The sequence below is a fragment of the Chlorocebus sabaeus genome, chromosome 11, assembly GCF_047675955.1.
Source record: "Chlorocebus sabaeus isolate Y175 chromosome 11, mChlSab1.0.hap1, whole genome shotgun sequence".
NCBI lineage: Eukaryota > Metazoa > Chordata > Mammalia > Primates > Cercopithecidae > Chlorocebus > Chlorocebus sabaeus.
Genome location: NC_132914.1, coordinates 111,819,558 through 111,837,056, shown reverse-complemented (window position 1 = coordinate 111,837,056; position 17,499 = coordinate 111,819,558). Strand labels below are relative to the sequence as shown.

Sequence of the window (17,499 nt, the reverse complement as noted above, 5' to 3'; positions counted from 1 at the left end):
CTCAGCTTCGCGCGCTGGAGGTGGGGGTGGGGGAGGCCGTGGGGGTCAGAAGTAGTGATCTGGGGTGATCCCAGGGTTAAGTTAGAGCTATGGGCAAAAAATAGGCAATTGAGGGAGGAGGACAGTGTGAGGGGCAGAACTCCCTCTCAGTCCACCCGCGGAGCCAAAAACAAGTCGAGACATTTTTTAGTAAAATCCGCAAGCTCCCCTCCCATTTCCAAAGCAGACAGCTGGCCAGTGCGGAGGAATGTCTCCCTGCTGTGCGTGGGACGCTTGGGGGCACCGAGTGGGTGAGGAGGGGGTCGGTCACAGTGTGGTTGTAGAACTACTTTGCTTCCACTCCAAGTGGTGGGGCAGAGACTGGCCTGCGAGGGCAGGCAGGCAAAACCAGATCGCTGGGATTTGGGGCCGCTCTTGAAAGTGCAGCGAAGCGGCCCCAGGCCCCGGAGGCGAGCGGTGTGGGGGAGGGGGATGCACTTTTGTTCCTATCTTTTTCTGGGGGGATCCCCAGAGATTCATGAAACCCTGCAGTGACCTCCGTGTTCTGTATAAGGCGGGAAATGGCCTGGCCTTTCGCACCCTTCAGGGCGGGGCGGAGGGGATGCGGGAGGGGGTGTTATGAGCCAACACTCTAGGGTCCACCACCTCATTTTTTCCCCCTGTCTCTCCTTTCTCTATTTTAACCACTGGCAGAGACAGACAGAGAGGACGCCAAAGAAAGACAGACTGAAAGGGAAAGAAAGGGGCGAGATGGTGAGCCAGACGGAGTTCGCAGAACCACTCTGTTCTCTCTGGTGACTTCAGGGAATTCTCAACGCTGGCGCCAAACTCTCTTAACCATGTGCGTCAAAAATGCGAGGCTGGAGAAGCTTGTCGCCTCAAAAGGTCCACCCCTATCTCAGCGTGGTTGGCCCACAAGAGCACTTCATTTTCACTCGTCCCTTGCTGCCACGTTGGGGTTTCGGAGTTGCTGGGAGTTGCGGGGGTGCACAAGGCAAAATGCGAGAGAGGCCTGCGCTGGCCTACAGAGACTCATACATCCAAAGTCAGGGGTCTCTGAAACCCCTAAGCCCCCAGATCAGCCCTTTCTCCGTTCCCTTTCCATCGAAGAAGCTTTCATCTCAGGAAAGATAAAAGAACATTGTTTTCAAGATTTCCCTCCATCTAAGCAAGGATGGTCCAAGTCATTGGCCCCCAGAATCAAGAACTGTGGGCTTAGGCGAATCCTCTGACCCCGACCGGGCGCTGCGGTAACAGAGTTAGTAATTCGGCGATTGGTAAGATCCGGTCGTTTCCCTCTTGTCCGCCCGAGGAGGCCCCCACCCTACCCGTACTGAAAACAGTCATCTCGCCTCTGAGGTGGGGGCGTTTCACGGTTTGTTTTACAAACTCAGTCTCCCTCCCCGACTTCTGGCGAGATAAGTCCCCGGGGTGGAGAAAGAACTGAGGAACCGAGAGATAAGTGCGATGCCTAGAGAAGATACCAGGCTGGCGCGCCTCCCCCAACCCACTCGCCCACCCCTTACCCTCTGCTGTGCACCCAGCCGGGCCTCGAGGTGAGGGCAGCGGCTTGGAGGGGACAGGCTCAGAACCCAGTCCCTCGCTGTGCTTGCTTTGTCCAGATCCTCCATTCTCTTCTCTACACCCACACCCACATCCAGGTGGAATATGGGGGCCCGCATGCAAATGAAAGACGAGATCCAAAAGGGCTGGGTAAATCCATTTCGTAAAAATCCTAAGTCCATTTTTCCCCAGGAGCTCAGACAGGGTCAGCCGCGCAGGCTGTGTACGTGTTTGTGTGTACGTGTTTTTCGGTGTGTGTTTCAGTCCCACTGTGTTGGCGCGTGTTCGAGTACAGATGCACTGGGGGTGTTTGGGTCTCCGCACATGGCTGCGGGTGGGGCACAGTGGAGAGGAAGCCGACACATCCGTGTGCTCCCCTAGCCCAGATGCAGGGGAGATCAGCACCGAGACACCCGAGCTCGGGAGCCCTTTAGCGGCGGCCAGGCGGAGCTTGGCTCCACGTGGGGCTGGAGAGCACGCAAGCCTGTAGTCTCGGCGCTCGCCTCTCCGCAGCCGCCGGCTTTTGTAGAACCGAGCGGCCGGATAGCAGCTTGCGGGGAGGCTCGGCCACCCGCCTGGCTCGCCCGGGGCCGGGAGAAGGACAGCTGGAGAGAGTACCGGCTGCGGCGGTCGGAGAGGCAGGGGAGTGCAAGAGAGGCGAGCGCCCCTGCCCGGCGCCCGGGCGCGCTCTCCGCCTTCCCCTCCCGGCTCGCCTGCTCGCTGATTCCCTCCCTCTCTCCCTCCCCCTTCCTCCTTGGCCCTGCCTCCTCCCTGGATCCCCGGCTGGATGACTGAGGCATTTCAGACGTGGGCTGAACCAGAGCGAGCGAGCTCAGGGGCTGCAGCGATCTCTCGATAAGCCACCTAGAGGCGACTCTGTGCGCGCGCTCCCCAGTGGCTCCCGCCCTCCCTCTGATCATGTTGACATATTCACAGGACAGGCAGTAGTACCGATGCGGCGCTGCGACGTTACAGTTTCCGACACCTTCTTTTTATAACTCAGCTCTATCCCCCAGCACTCGACCTGTGAAAACCACGCCTATGCAGCAACACAATTGGTCCGAAAGCGTCAAAGAGCCAATCAAGAGGCCTCCGGCTCCCCGCAGCCCACAGCGCAGCCCGACCTTCTAGAGCCGCCGAGCAGACGCCCGGTGAATTCTAGAGGCGGCGGAGGGTGGCGAGGAGCTCTCGCTTTCTCTCGCTCCCTCCCTCGCTCCCTCCCTCTCCGACTCCGTCTCTCACTCTCTCTCTCTCCCTCCCCCTCTCTCTTTCCCTCCGTTCCGTTTTTTCCCCCTCTAAATCCTCCCTGCCCTGCGCGCCTGGACACAGATTTAGGAAGCGAATTCGCTCACGTTTTAGGACAAGGAAGAGAGAGAGGCACGGGAGAAGAGCCCAGCAAGATTTGGATTGAAACTGAGACACCCTCCGGAGGCTCGGAGCAGAGGAAGGAGGAGGAGGGCGAACGGAAGCCAGTTTGCAGTTCAAGTTTTGATAGCGCTGGTAGAAGAGGGTTTAAATCAGATTTTTTTTTTTTTTTTAAAGGAGAGAGACTTTTTCCGCTCTCTCGCTCCCTGTTAAAGCCGGGTCTAGCACAGCTGCAGACGCCACCAGCGAGAAAGAGGGAAAGGAAGAGAGATAGGGGGCGGGGGAAGAAGAAAAAGAAAGGTAAAAAGTCTTCTAGGAGAACCTTTCACATTTGCAACAAAGGACCTAGGGGCTGGAGAGAGATTCCTGGGACGCAGGGCTGGAGTGTCTATTTCGAGCTCAGCGGCAGGGCTCGGGCGCGAGTCGAGACCCTGCTCGCTTCTCAAACTGACTTTCAGGAGCGGCTTTTTAAAAACGCAAGGCACAAGGACGGTCACCCGCGCGACTATGTTTGCTGATTTTTCGCCTTGCCCTCTTTAAAAGCGGCCTCCCCTTCTCCAAAAGACACTTTCCTTCCTCCCTTTGAAGTGCATTAGTTGTGATTTCTGCCTCCTTTTATTTTTTCTTTCTTTTTTTCTTTTTTGTTTTTCCCCCCTTTTGAACTATGTGCTGCTGTTAACAACAACAACAACAACAAAAACAACAAAACACAGCAGCTGCAGACTTGTCCCCGGCTGGAGCCCAGCGCCCCGCCTGGAGTGGATGAGCCTCTCCATGAGAGATCCGGTCATTCCTGGGACAAGCATGGCCTACCATCCGTTCCTACCTCACCGGGCGCCGGACTTCGCCATGAGCGCGGTGCTGGGTCACCAGCCGCCGTTCTTCCCCGCGCTGACGCTGCCTCCCAACGGCGCGGCGGCGCTCTCGCTGCCGGGCGCTCTGGCCAAGCCGATCATGGATCAATTGGTGGGGGCGGCCGAGACCGGCATCCCGTTCTCCTCCCTGGGGCCCCAGGCGCATCTGAGGCCTTTGAAGACCATGGAGCCCGAAGAAGAGGTGGAGGACGACCCCAAGGTGCACCTGGAGGCTAAAGAACTTTGGGATCAGTTTCACAAGCGGGGCACCGAGATGGTCATTACCAAGTCGGGAAGGTAAGCAGTGGGGGCCTCCTCCCCTAAGCTGTTGGATAGTTTTATGCTCCCTTTATCTCTCTGCTCCCAGAACAGTCGGTTGGTCGGTTATTACGGCTTGGACGAAAAGTTAGTTCCCATAGAAATATGTGCACAGACTTCCAGGCCCTGCCCCAGTGGCAGGAAATTTCAGCTTACCTGGGCATCTGCACGGGTCTTATATTTGGTCTGCATCGTGGGTTCCCTCCCCAACAGACAATTTTTCAATGGAGCGTAGATATCCCTGCAGGGAGCAGGGGGGCGGGGGGGGGGGGGGAAAGGCACTCTACTGCAAGAAATGCACTCTGCAAACCCTCCTGGAACATCCTTATTTCTTTGTTGATGTTGTGTTGTCTGTTTTATTTTGTTCTCCAGAAAGAAAAACTTAAAGCCCTCTCCTTTTGTGTGGGTAGCGGGAGGCCTGACACCAGTCCCTGGCCCTTTCTGCCCTCCAGTCTAGCTTCTGGGTCTAAAGGGGCCTGCTGCTGCCCTGGTCAGAGAGAAATCGAAGGGCATTTTGGTTTGTTTGCCCACACCACTTCACGTGTCTGTAACCCAAGGGCGAGTTCAGCAGGCAATTTTGCATAATTTAAGATTATGTTTGCAGACTGAAGGAGCCAGTGAGGAGACACACACTGCTTTTTTAATGTGTGAATATTATCAACCATATTTTACGTAATTATTTAAAGGTCCTTGCCTGACCAAAACCTGCCTGGAAGAGAAGATCCTGTAACAGTCATTTAAAAACACTGATTTTTTTAAATAGCATTGAAGCCTGTAAAGGCATAAAGTTAAAAAGATAAAAATAAAATCCCCTTCATGATATCTTAAGCATTCTGTCTCCCTCCAAGCTAAATGAGGCCAAAGTTTGGCATAAAATCCTCAAGCCCACAAGACATTTAGTCAGTTTTCCAGCGAAGTGCTTCCTTGCTTCCTTTTAAGTCAAGACTACAGAATGCCAACATTTCTGTGAAATTAACAGCAATGTGGTGGCACAATCTTGCACTTTTGGACTGGCCTAAGGAGTGGGGGAATGTGTTAGCAGCTCCATGGGCAGATAGGTTATCAGGCCAGGGAGTGCACCGAAATCTGCAAAATTCATTCTGCGAACTCACTGACGTCCAGTTTCACTTCGCCCACAGCGGGATTGCTATTCTGCAGCAGGGAGGGGTACAACTTGACGTTCATTTCCTTGATAAGTTTAACATTTTCTCATCAATGGGTGGTGGAAAATTCTAGTCTTAACTGACCGCACTTTACTAAAATCTTACCCCAACCTGTTTAGAACTAGATACCCACAGAAAAAGACATGGGCAAGAATTTGCTATCAGGAGGGCAATCTGTAAAGTCATACAAGGAAAAAAAAATATTGAAGAAATTGTTAGACAATGTAGAGAAATGCAGTGCCACAATGCATTTGTTTTGAACCTTGGGACATCTAACTATGGAGAAACTGAGAATATTTAATACACTAATTGTGGAAGAAAACAATTTTGCAGCCAGTTGCCTCACTCTGAAACATATAATCTTATCAGTCACAATAGAAAGTCTTAAACTTGGTTTCAATATTATATGATACATAGGAAATCAAACCCAAGATTATGGGTGGTTTATCTTTCTTTTTTCTTTTCTATTCTTTCCTTTTATAGGCGAATGTTTCCTCCATTTAAAGTGAGATGTTCTGGGCTGGATAAAAAAGCCAAATATATTTTACTGATGGACATTATAGCTGCTGATGACTGTCGTTATAAATTTCACAATTCTCGGTGGATGGTGGCTGGTAAGGCCGACCCTGAAATGCCAAAGAGGATGTACATTCACCCGGACAGCCCCGCTACTGGGGAACAGTGGATGTCCAAAGTCGTCACTTTCCACAAACTGAAACTCACCAACAACATTTCAGACAAACATGGATTTGTAAGTTTCATTGCTCTCTTCAGTAAAATTTTCTCCTTCTTCACTCAAAGGCAGTGCTTCCCCATTTCATGAGTTTCAGCCCAGACTTCTCCTTTGCTTCTCCCTGAGCATAGCAAACTTGTCCTTGTCCGGAAAAAGGATTCGGGGTGTTTCTCTCCGGATAATGGAAGACCTGGCGTTCTAAAAGAAATGGGGCAAGAAAGCTTACTGGCTTGTGTTCTATAGTAATTCCAGCTCTTTGGTACATGCCTGACCTGAGAGTGAAGTTAAAAACCATTTTTTAAGAGCTAAAATCAATTTCAAGGCTATGTATTCATAAAGGATTTGTTTTGTTTTAAATATCATACTTCTATTTTGAAACCAGCCATATTATTTTCTTGGGAAAGTTTACGTTTTGGAGACTTGACTCTGTTGGTTAAATGGTATGAATACATTTTTAAAAACTCGTTCTTTTACTAAAAAAAGAAGTGGGCTTAGGTGGGAGTCAGGCTTACCCTAAACGAGGCTTAGATCTTCAGAAAAAATGGTTTGTGTGTTAGGAGTGTATATATGGATTCAGTGAGAGTGCTTAGAAACTTAGAAAACTTGGATTGCTTGTAGAAATCAGGCAAAGGACCTTTTGCGCCTTTTCCTACCCCTCCCCAACATTTCAATAAAATAAACAGAGTGATAAGCAAGGAGTAAGCAGAAAGATTAGGCCCAGGAAGACGCGAATGGCGCGGAAATATCTTCAGCGGGCAGGAATTGCATTTGAAGCCCTTGATTTGATTAAGGCATAAATATTCCTCTCTAGAGTTCAGCCTTTCAGGGCTTTAAGTGGATTGGGCTCGTCAATTAGTGGGCGCTTAAAGTACTGAATCATTTTGTAAATTAAAATGCATGTTTTTCTCTATCTTTTAAGACTTTGGCCTTCCCAAGTGATCACGCTACGTGGCAGGGGAATTATAGTTTTGGTACTCAGGTAGGCTAGGGTTCAAGGTACGAATGATCCTTAGATGGTGAGGGTGGGGGGACCCTTTGGCAACTGAGGAGCAATTTGGATTCTCCAGAAGATAACATCTGTGGAGCAAAATGTACCCAGGGGGTACTCCAAGGAGGTGGGCTCGGTACAAGCGTGGTACCCTGCGGTGGGGAAGATTTCAGCCTGGCAGGGGTTCTAAGATCCCGTTTGTTCTGCTAAATCCTTGTTTTATGTATGTCTCCTCTTCCCTGCCCCTGCAGACTATATTGAACTCCATGCACAAATACCAGCCCCGGTTCCACATTGTAAGAGCCAATGACATCTTGAAACTGCCTTATAGTACATTTCGGACATACTTATTCCCCGAAACTGAATTCATCGCTGTGACTGCATACCAGAATGATAAGGTAAACCCAAGGGGCTTTCCTTTTTAATGGTGATATTTTGCCTTCCCCTTAAAAGCTGCTTTAAGTCAGGATGAGAAAGTTACAAGAGAGTGGAGATGAGAGTCTTGAGTTTTCTTTTGTGAAGCATTTGGGTGGAAAGGACAATGACACCTCAAGAAGACAGAAAAACACCTTGACTAGGTAGGAACAATGCTGAGCAAAAAAAATGACATACTAATTTTGCCACAGAGAAGCTCCTGTAACTGCTGTCATTGATGCTACCCACTCCTCCATTCCTTGGGCTTTGTCCTGTTTATTTTAAGGTTCATCTTCTTCCCCTTGAGGAAGAAGGATCAAGAAGTCATATTCAAAAGGAACCAGCTAAAAAATTAAGGCAAAAGCATTTGGGATCCTGGAAGAGGAATCCTGGTAGAGACCAGCTTTTCTGCCCTAGCCAGAAATCCTGAGTAGCTGGTGTGGTTTTTATTACCTTTTATGCTGCTGTGTTTTTTATGATGTGTGTGTGTGTGTGTGTGTGTGCGCGCGCGCGCGCACATGTGTGTGCGCATGTGTGTGCATGTATGCGTGTGGTTGGAAAAACCCACCCTGATCACAGGGTCATACCAATGGAATTGTCTGAGGCTTTTGAGTTGAGGTGGCCAAAGTCACCGCTTCATTTGAATTTGTCCCCCACTGGCCCTGAATCTGGAGATTAGAAGGATCCCCAAAAGGGAAAGGACCTGATATCTAGAGCTATGGTGGCCTGAATGTCATGGGCACAGAAAAAGTGGCCCTTAGTGCCGATTCACCAGTTCCCAGATTGACTGTGAGCAGTTACAGGGGTGGGAGGAGGGACTGAAGAACCCCACTCTGCAATCCTGGACTTCAGAGAGAGTCCATTTTACCTGACAACACACTTCATTTTGAACTCACTGTCATTGTCACTGTCATTGGGTCCTCTGTGGACTTCATGGTGGGGATGTTCCAGCTAAATTTCTTTAGTCTGAATACCAGAACATCATGATCATCTCTCCCTGTGAAACCTGAAGTCTTGGATACAGCAATTTATTCCAAGAACATGAATCCAACCAAGGGTCCCCGTTTCCACCACTGAGTAACTCTGTGTATATAACTTCTCCCTACCAAGGGGAAGGGATTTGAAAGATTACACACTATGGCATTTTTCTCAAAGTGCAAAATGCACGTGCCCTCTAGACCCAGAATCCTGTGAAATGAAGTTGTTAATGTAATAATAAAATGTAACATTTTTGATCAGACAAAAAGGCCATGGGCCTTCTCCACCTAATGGCCATGGCAGAGAATATAAATGAAAACAAATGTTTCCAGTGGTCATTCAGTACTATAATTGTCAATATTGTAATTTCCTCAAACCACCCCCCAAGCAAAAAAAAAAAAAATCAAACTCACTCCTGCACTCACTCCCGCACAAGGGTAGTGAAACCCCATAAATCATTTATTGGATTCATGGAAAAGGGGTGTGTGTGTGTGTGTGTGTGTGTGTGTGTGTCAAGGGAGTATGCTATAATTTATGATTGATTGCACTGTATAAAAATCAAAATGAAAGCATAATTTTAAGATCTACAGGTTTTCCCTCTTGATGACTTTGACAACACTTCCATGTCTAAACTCAAACTGTTGGCTGCCCAAAGAAAAGAATTTCTTTGAATAATTTCATCCTCAAATCCCTGGTTTGGCCTCATATAGGAGATACAAGCCCTGCTACAGTTTCCTTTGATTTTTCTCTTAGTTCTCTCCAAACTTCTGCCATTATCTCCTTTTCCTGGCATATCTATATGACTTCTGTTGGCAATCACATCTCTAGACTTGTTGAGTTGGGAAAAACACCCTCAAAACATTCTAGAAAATGAGGCCAATGTCTGTCTTGCTTGTGTCTCTTCCAATAGATAACTCAGTTAAAAATAGACAACAACCCTTTTGCAAAAGGTTTCCGGGACACTGGAAATGGCCGAAGAGAAAAAAGGTGAGTTGAAACAATTATTTATTAGATAGTTTAGAAAAATCACTTTTTTTTAGGATCCAACTCTGAAGTATTAGAAGTGAGATGTAGGCACTTGTCCTGAGAAAAGCGGGTGGAAATCATTCACTTTCCCCACTGCTACATGCTTGCTGCTGTCAGTATACCCAGGACAAGTACTTTTCCTGCCTCCTTACCTTTAAGGAAATTAACTAGGCTACACCTTACATACTTATCTCTGGAAGAGAAGCATCAGGGATAATAGATTATACAGGGATGCCTATTAATTCCTAATTAATTTAAGTTCATCCTAGGCAGGTCCCAGAAAGAACCATGCCATTGACAACATGCTTGGGAATTTTTGCAATCCTGTCTTTCAAATACCATCAGACAGAGCTGGGGCCTTTGGAAAGATGTATGGCTCCCTCCCTCCTTCGTGGGGATATGTATCATTTTGCATTAAGTAGACAGCTGGAGAGTATATGAAAGAGGGTCTCCCCTCCCCCACCCCCTTTCAAAGAATTTCTAAAATCCAGAAAATCACCCCCAAATTTTTAATAATTCATGGAATTATTAAATGCCCTTGGGATGGGCATTAAAAAATAATTGGTAACAGCTAAATATATTTTTATTCCAATTAATTTATTAGTAAAACGATTACAGTAAAGTGCAGCATAAAATAACCACTTCCTCCCAAATCTTAGCAACCATCCAAAATTTGGGTATGCTGGGGACAGACAGCATTGTGTTTGTAGGATTGGACACCCAGTTCTCCCTATATACGAGTAGCATTCCAGCTGTCTCTGACTAGATCCAGCCTCTCCTCTTGCTTTTAAATAAAATTTCACAGCCCAAGCAAATGCTTTTTCCTAATGAAACCCCCATCTTGAATAAATGCAACTGAAGCCTCCTTGCTTTCTCCCTAACCCTGTGCCACACTCTTCAGCCCAGTCACAGGGTCAAGAACAATGCTTGGGTCTATGTTGCTGCCCTGGGGCAAGCATATTTCAGCGAATTAGTGTTGTCCCTGGGCCACAGGCAGGGCGTGAGGCATGTGTGTGCCGCTTTGGAAAGGGTAAGGGAAACAAAGAGGGGAAATGTATGTTACATTCTGTAACGTGGGTGTGGGCTTCTGCCACAGAAAACAGCTCACCCTGCAGTCCATGAGGGTGTTTGATGAAAGACACAAAAAGGAGAACGGGACCTCTGACGAGTCCTCCAGCGAACAAGCAGCTTTCAACTGCTTCGCCCAGGCTTCTTCTCCAGCCGTCTCCACTGTAGGGACATCGAACCTCAAAGGTAAGCCATGCCACCTTTGTGATCACTGGACTCCAGTTCCTTGGGACCTGGAAGAGTTGAAGGGGGATGGGGCACCAACCAGGGCACTTGCCCTTTAAAAGCTAGAACCTTTCTAAACATCCTTAAACAGAAGCCAGAGTTCAAAAAGAGCTATCAGGTGTGTCTTCCCTTCCCCCCTAAGGCAGTAGAAGGAGAGCACCGAGGCTTTTCCCCTAGATCCTTATTTGGCTGGTGGGGAGGGGAGGTGGGTGTCTGTTTGCATACTACCTCTTGGCAAGCAGCTTTGAAAACCTGCTTGAAGCGCTTCTCTCTTTTCTCTCTGTCTCTGTTTCTTTCTCCTCCCATTCTCTCTAACCAAGAGAGGCTCCAACTGCTGACTTTTCACTGTCTTTGAACTCTAGGTTACCATGTGTTGGACTGGGTGGGGGGGAAGCAAGGGATTCTCTGCCACCTGGAACCGGGAAGGTGGCCTAGAAAACATCCAGCTAGAGAGCAACAATTGACCTGGGAGAGGAGGTAGAGCACTGGGGATCTGCGGTGGAGGTAGAGCTAGGGGAGGGGGTAAGGAGTGGACGAGATGCCTCAAATCCCCCCTCAGTTTCCTGTGTTTAAAGAGCAAGCACTATTTATTTGGAAAGACACACATACACACACACACACACACACACACACACACACACACTCTCTCTCTCTCGACGGGAAGAAACCTGTTTTTTAGTGAAATAAAATGCAAGTCCTTTATGTCTTCAATCCATTTAAGCTTTAAACATAAAATAGGATCCCTTTTTCTTTTCTTCTGGTGGAACACCCACAGAGGGTGTGGTGAAAGCAAAAAAGAATCTATGATTGTCCCCGGGCAGTGAGCTGGCTGCCCGACACTCATCTCTGTCTGCAGGGACGGGGGCAAATACAGAAGGTTCAACCGAGTGCTGGTGTTGAGGGACAGGTGTCCCTTCTGCCATTATCAATTCAGATGTCAGGGTTCCTGCCGAACAAATCCTTCCAGAGTAATTCACAAATCTGTGGAAGGTGCTGCTCTCTGTCATTCACTGACGAAAAACTCTTATAGTAATTAGAATATGTTCCAGCTGTGAGTTTTAATGTTAGTTTTTACTTTTAAAAAGTTAATTTGCAGTTGAATGGGGAAATGTATGTGAAATCTTGCACCGCAGGAACTCAAAAAAAGAAGTAAAATTCATTATAATAAGAAGGGCTACTGATTTGGGGGTTTGTCCATCTAAGGGAAAGTTTAAACTCTGGGTAAATACTTTAAATTCATTAATCGCTTATTGAATTTTCCAGCAAGGTTGTCGGGCACGATTATCCCCATCTTGCAGATGAGAACACTGAGGTGCAGAGAGGCTAGGGGGCTTTCCCCAGGGTTACACAGCAGCTAAGCCACGAGCTGGGATTCCAACTTGGGAACTGGAGTTCTATTGGCTCAGACTGGAGCTAACACCCTTCTGCCTTGTTTTTTTTCTTCTCCTATGGTAGATTTATGTCCCAGCGAGGGTGAGAGCGACGCCGAGGCCGAGAGCAAAGAGGAGCACGGCCCCGAGGCCTGCGACGCGGCCAAGATTTCCACCACCACGTCGGAGGAGCCCTGCCGTGACAAGGGCAGCCCCGCTGTCAAGGCGCACCTTTTCGCCGCCGAGCGGCCCCGGGACAGCGGGCGGCTGGACAAAGCGTCGCCCGACTCGCGCCATAGCCCCGCCACCATCTCGTCCAGCACTCGCGGCCTGGGCGCCGAGGAGCGCAGGAGTCCGGGTCGCGAGGGCGCAGCACCTGCCAAGGTGGAGGAGGCGCGCGCGCTCCCGGGCAAAGAGGCCTTCGCGCCGCTCACAGTGCAGTCCGACGCGGCCGCCGCGCACCTGGCCCAGGGTCCCCTGCCCGGCCTCGGCTTCGCTCCGGGCCTGGCGGGCCAACAGTTCTTCAACGGGCACCCGCTCTTCCTGCACCCCAGCCAGTTTGCCATGGGGGGCGCCTTCTCCAGCATGGCAGCCGCCGGCATGGGGCCCCTCCTGGCCACCGTGTCTGGGGCCTCCACCGGCGTCTCGGGCCTGGATTCCACGGCCATGGCCTCTGCCGCCGCGGCGCAGGGACTGTCCGGGGCGTCCGCAGCCACCCTGCCCTTCCACCTCCAGCAGCACGTCCTGGCCTCTCAGGTATGGATCCTTCTTCCTGCCTCCTCCAGTCTTTCCACCTTTCCTCCACTTTCCCTGTCCTTTGCCAGCAGACCCGCACTGACCCCTTTGGCCTAGTAGCTGTAATAATTTTTACTGAGCCGTTACCAGGTTCAAGGCTTAGCTCATTGAGTTATCATGACTTCATTCTCCCCATTCACCCCAGAAAAACTTTAAATTTTTTCCTAAGTTAAAGGCCGTTTCCAGCAGATAGGTAGTAATAAAGATAACAGCTAGACACAGCACTTACTTTCAGGCATTCTTCTAAGTGCTTGCACTGTATTGACTCATTTGACCTAACCCTTCGGGGGTACTATTATCACCTCCATTTTACAGATGAAGGGGAAGACGCCCAGAGATGCTGAGTCACTTGTCCAAGGTCACACAGCTGGTACATGGTGGAGCTGAGACTCAACCCCAGGCTGTCTGACTCCAGGGCCTCTTTGAGGGTTTCTGATTTTAGCTTCAGAGCTGACATGTCTCTTAAGTGTCTCATAGTCAACCCTCCCCCAGGAATGGGACTCTAGGCCTGGGGAGGGGAAGTGACTGCTTCCTGAGTAGGAGTTCAGTCTTGATTCCTCCAGCCTTTCCTCCCATTCCAAGCTCTTCTCCCCACCCCCAAACCCAAGCAGGCCAGCCTATTCCTCAAAGGGTTAATGGTTGTGCACACGTGGGAAATGTCAGAGGACAGGGATAAGCAGGGACTGGGGCAGGCCTAGAGGCCTGTGTGTGGCTCAGACAGCTGTGCTGGGGGGAAGTCTCAGGCGGCTGGAAACACCCTGAACTCGATGAAAAGGTTCTATGAGGTTTTGCATGCTGTTGCCTTTTGTTTTGTCTGAGCACATTCGTCTCCCTTCCCTGAGCCAAGAAGCCAGATTGGCCTCCTCCTCGAGGGAGGAGGGAGCTGAGAAAAGGCTTGGCTTCTGGCGTTTCTCAATTCCTCCCATTTCCTCTGCTGGCTTCTCCTGGAGACCCTGTCCTAGGTGGGCAGGTGGTGGGTAGACCAGGGGCTGCCTGGACAGACAAAACCTTAAGGACACCTCAAGGCATGGTGCAGAGAACTAGCCCAGGCCAGGGTCCCTGCATCTTAAATGCTGCTTCTACCAATTCCTAGCTTAGTGCACTCCTGAACTCCTGGGGCCTACCTCGGCTTCTCACCTGGAACACCAGTAAATCATGCTGGACAATTTCTTTGTCTCTGTTTATAGCAAATGCCCTTTTATTTCCCTCCCCCATTTTCCTTTTGCTTAAGATCTTCACTGTCTTTTTTTTTTGGAGAAACTTCTAGGATTGGGGTGGGAGGATGGGGGTTGGGGAAGAAGAAAGATTTTAAAAATTATTCTTAATAATGCTTACCTTTGTGGGGTAAACTGAATCTGTATCCCCATTTAACAGGTGCAAGGAGTAACCCTTAAGGGGAGATTTCCTGGGAGCCGCACAGCATATGGCAGGCTTTCACTCATTTAATGTCTACAAAGTCCTCAATAAGCATATGAATTACTTATGATTTCCCTGTTTTTTCTTCCTATAAGGAAGCTGAGACACAAGAAGTGAATCAAAGTCTCTTGGCCTAGGGTGACACAGCTAAGATTTGTACCTAGAGATTTCCGAGTGCTGACTTATCTCCTGCCCCCACCCATTTCTCCCCCGAAAGAAACACAACAACAAAACATATCAGGGACTCATGACTTGCCCAATGTTGGAGGGAGAGAAGAGAGGAGATGGATGAGGTAGGCTCCTCCCACCTGGCTGACTCGCTGTGTGTCTCTTTTCTCACCCCAGGGCCTGGCCATGTCCCCTTTCGGAAGCCTGTTCCCTTACCCCTACACGTACATGGCCGCAGCGGCGGCCGCCTCCTCTGCGGCAGCCTCCAGCTCGGTGCACCGCCACCCCTTCCTCAATCTGAACACCATGCGCCCACGGCTGCGCTACAGCCCCTACTCCATCCCGGTGCCGGTCCCGGACGGCAGCAGCCTGCTCACCACCGCCCTGCCCTCCATGGCGGCGGCTGCGGGGCCCCTGGACGGCAAAGTCGCTGCCCTGGCCGCCAGCCCGGCCTCGGTGGCGGTGGACTCGGGCTCTGAACTCAACAGCCGCTCCTCCACGCTCTCCTCCAGCTCCGTGTCCTTGTCGCCCAAACTCTGCGGGGAGAAAGAGGCGGCCACCAGCGAACTGCAGAGCATCCAGCGGTTGGTCAGCGGCTTGGAAGCCAAGCCGGACAGGTCCCGCAGCACGTCCCCGTAGACCCCTCCCAGACACGTCTCTTCATTCCAGTCCAGTCCAGGCTGCCGTGCACTTTGTCGGATGTAAAATAAACCACGGGCCCGCCATGGCGTTAGCCCTTCCTTTTGCAGTTGCGTCTGGGAAGGGGCCCCGGACTCCCTCGAGAGAATGTGCTAGAGACAGCCCCTGTCTTCTTGGCGTGGTTTATATATCCGGGATCTGGATCAGATTCTGGGGGCTCAGAAGCGTCGGTTGCATTGAGCTGTTGGGGATGGGAGTTCCAACATTTATGTCCAGAGCAACTTCCAGCAAGGCTGGTCTGGGTCTCTGCCCACCAGGCGGGGAGGTGTTCAAAGACATCTCCTCAGTGCGGATTTATATATTTTTTCCTTCACTGTGTCAAGTGGAAACAAAAATAAAATATTTCCAAAAAAAAAATCGGGACAAGTGAATACATTAACATGATTCTGTTTGTGCAGATTAAAAACTTTATAGGGACTTGCATTATCGGTTCTCAATAAATTACTGAGCAGCTTTGTTTGGGGAGGGAAGTCCGTACCATCCTTGTTTAGTCTATATTAAGAAAATCTGTGTCTTTTTAATATTCTTGTGATGTTTTCAGAGCCGCTATAGGTCTCTTCTTGCATGTCCACAGTAATGTATTTGTGGTTTTTATTTTGAACGCTTGCTTTTAGAGAGAAAACAATATATCCCCTACCCTTTTCCCAATCCTTTGCCCTCAGATCAGTGACCCAAGGGAGGGGGGGATTTAAAGGGAAGGAGTGGGCAAAACACATAAAATGAATTTATTTTATCTAAGCTCTGTAGCAGGATTCATGTTCTTTGACAGTTCTTTCTCTTTCCTGTATATGCAATAACAAGGTTTTAAAAAAATAATAAAGAAGAAGTGAGACTATTAGACAAAGTATTTATGTAATTATTTGATAACTCTTGTAAATAGGTGGAATATGAATGCTTGGAAAATTAAACTTTAATTTATTGACATTGTACATAGCTCTGTGTAAATAGAATTGCAACTGTCAGGTTTTGTGTTCTTGTTTTTCTTTAGTTAGGTTTATTTCCAGGTCACAGAATTGCTGTTAACACTAGAAAACACACTTCCTGCACCAACACCAATACCCTTTCAAAAGAGTTGTCTGCAACATTTTTGTTTTCTTTTTTAATGTCCGAAAGTGGGGGAAAGTGCTATTTCCTATTTTAGCCAAAATTGGGGAAGGAGTGCTACTTTCCAGCTCCACTTCAAATTCCTTAAAATATAACTGAGATTGCTGTGGGGAGGGAGGAGGGCAGAGGCTGTGGTTTGACTTGCTAATTTTTCTTTTGTTATTTGTATGTGCTAGTCTCTGATTTCCTCACAACGAAGTGGAATTTACTACTGTTGCCAATATCGATGGTGTTTTGAATGGTGCCTATAGAGATATATTCACAGTTCAAAAGTCAGGTGCTGAGAGATGGTTTAAAGACAAATTCATGAAGGTATATTTTGTGTTATAGTTGTTGATGAGTTCTTTGGTTTTCTGTATTTTTTTCCCCCTCTCTTTAAAACATCACTGAAATTTCAATAAATTTTTATTGAAATGTCTTTAGGCCTTGTGTTAAATGCTTTTCTTTGGGAACCTTTCCTGAAGGTGGACAGTCAGGGGAGACTTTACTCTCTTCTTGTTCTGAGTTTACCCCCTTCCCTTCGCCTTTAAATAATTAAGACCGCCCCCAGCGAACCAAAATGAGATGTCACTCAAGTTACAAAGCTAAAAACAAAAGTCCCTTGCTTGAGCGAAGGGAGCCACTTCAATCTGAAATTACTTTTCCTTTAAATTAGGGAGCAAAGCGGGGAGACGGAAAGGGGCCTGATGAGAATACAGAAAAAAGAGTGATTTCAGATACTTTCAAATTTTAATGGAAAAAGACTGACGTGCTCCCTAAGTTAGGTTTTCCCACCCAAATCCTACCAGAAATAAGCTCGGCAGTACGAATGTTTTTCGTTTTAAGCTCGCCCTCCCTTTTGACATCAATCTGGCGAATCCAAGTCAAAAATATCTTCTTGCACCAGTGTGTTTGGCTCGGGGAAAAGGCCAGCAGAATCCCCCAGCAGTCCGAGCGGGCTTGGCTAGGCAGCAACCCTCCAGGTTGTAGAAGTGGACAAGACGCAACGCCTTTCCACTCCGCAACCCCCCACACGCCCTGCAGTCCCTGGTGCCTCAAATTGAACCCGGCTGGCCCAAGGCGCCCCTACGAGGCCCCATCCATCCCGAGTTGTGCGTGCGAAGCGCGGCCAGCTCCGCGAAACCTTAGCTGTGTCACGCGAGGGAGGAGGGAAATTATTCCTGAAAGGGGAAAGGTAATTCCAGGGTGCACATTTCACCCCCTCCAAGGCAAAAGTCACCCAGGAGGCTGACATCCTCCCCTAGTCTCCCCT

The 17,499-nt window shown here is 49.0% G+C and overlaps 1 protein-coding gene across 2 annotated transcripts; it reads left to right on the top strand.

Annotated features, from left to right (window-relative positions):
* The first annotated feature begins 2,413 nt into the window (after nucleotides 1–2,413).
* Nucleotides 2,414–16,665, top strand: TBX3 (T-box transcription factor 3). Of its 2 annotated transcripts, XM_008004837.3 has the most exons (8): nucleotides 2,414–4,079; nucleotides 5,747–6,014; nucleotides 6,916–6,975; nucleotides 7,236–7,382; nucleotides 9,287–9,363; nucleotides 10,499–10,656; nucleotides 12,151–12,821; nucleotides 14,622–16,665. In XM_008004837.3, the coding sequence occupies exons 1-8, from the start codon at nucleotides 3,691–3,693 to the stop codon at nucleotides 15,081–15,083; spliced, it is 2,232 nt and encodes a 743-aa protein (XP_008003028.1). In that variant the 5' UTR covers nucleotides 2,414–3,690; the 3' UTR covers nucleotides 15,084–16,665. The 2 variants fall into 2 exon arrangements, with proteins under 2 accessions (XP_008003028.1, XP_008003029.1); XM_008004838.3 differs by lacking the exon at nucleotides 6,916–6,975.
* Nucleotides 16,666–17,499: the final 834 nt, after the last annotated feature.

Bases quoted from the DNA above. Each gene is read 5' to 3' on its own strand.
- TBX3 (XM_008004837.3), top strand. From the start codon at position 3,691: ATGAGCCTCTCCATGAGAGATCCGGTCATTCCTGGGACAAGCATGGCC. The intron at 6,015-6,915 runs GTAAGTTTCATT...CTATCTTTTAAG, and splicing joins TTTCAGACAAACATGGATTT to ACTTTGGCCTTCCCAAGTGA. The intron at 12,822-14,621 runs GTATGGATCCTT...TTCTCACCCCAG, and splicing joins AGCACGTCCTGGCCTCTCAG to GGCCTGGCCATGTCCCCTTT.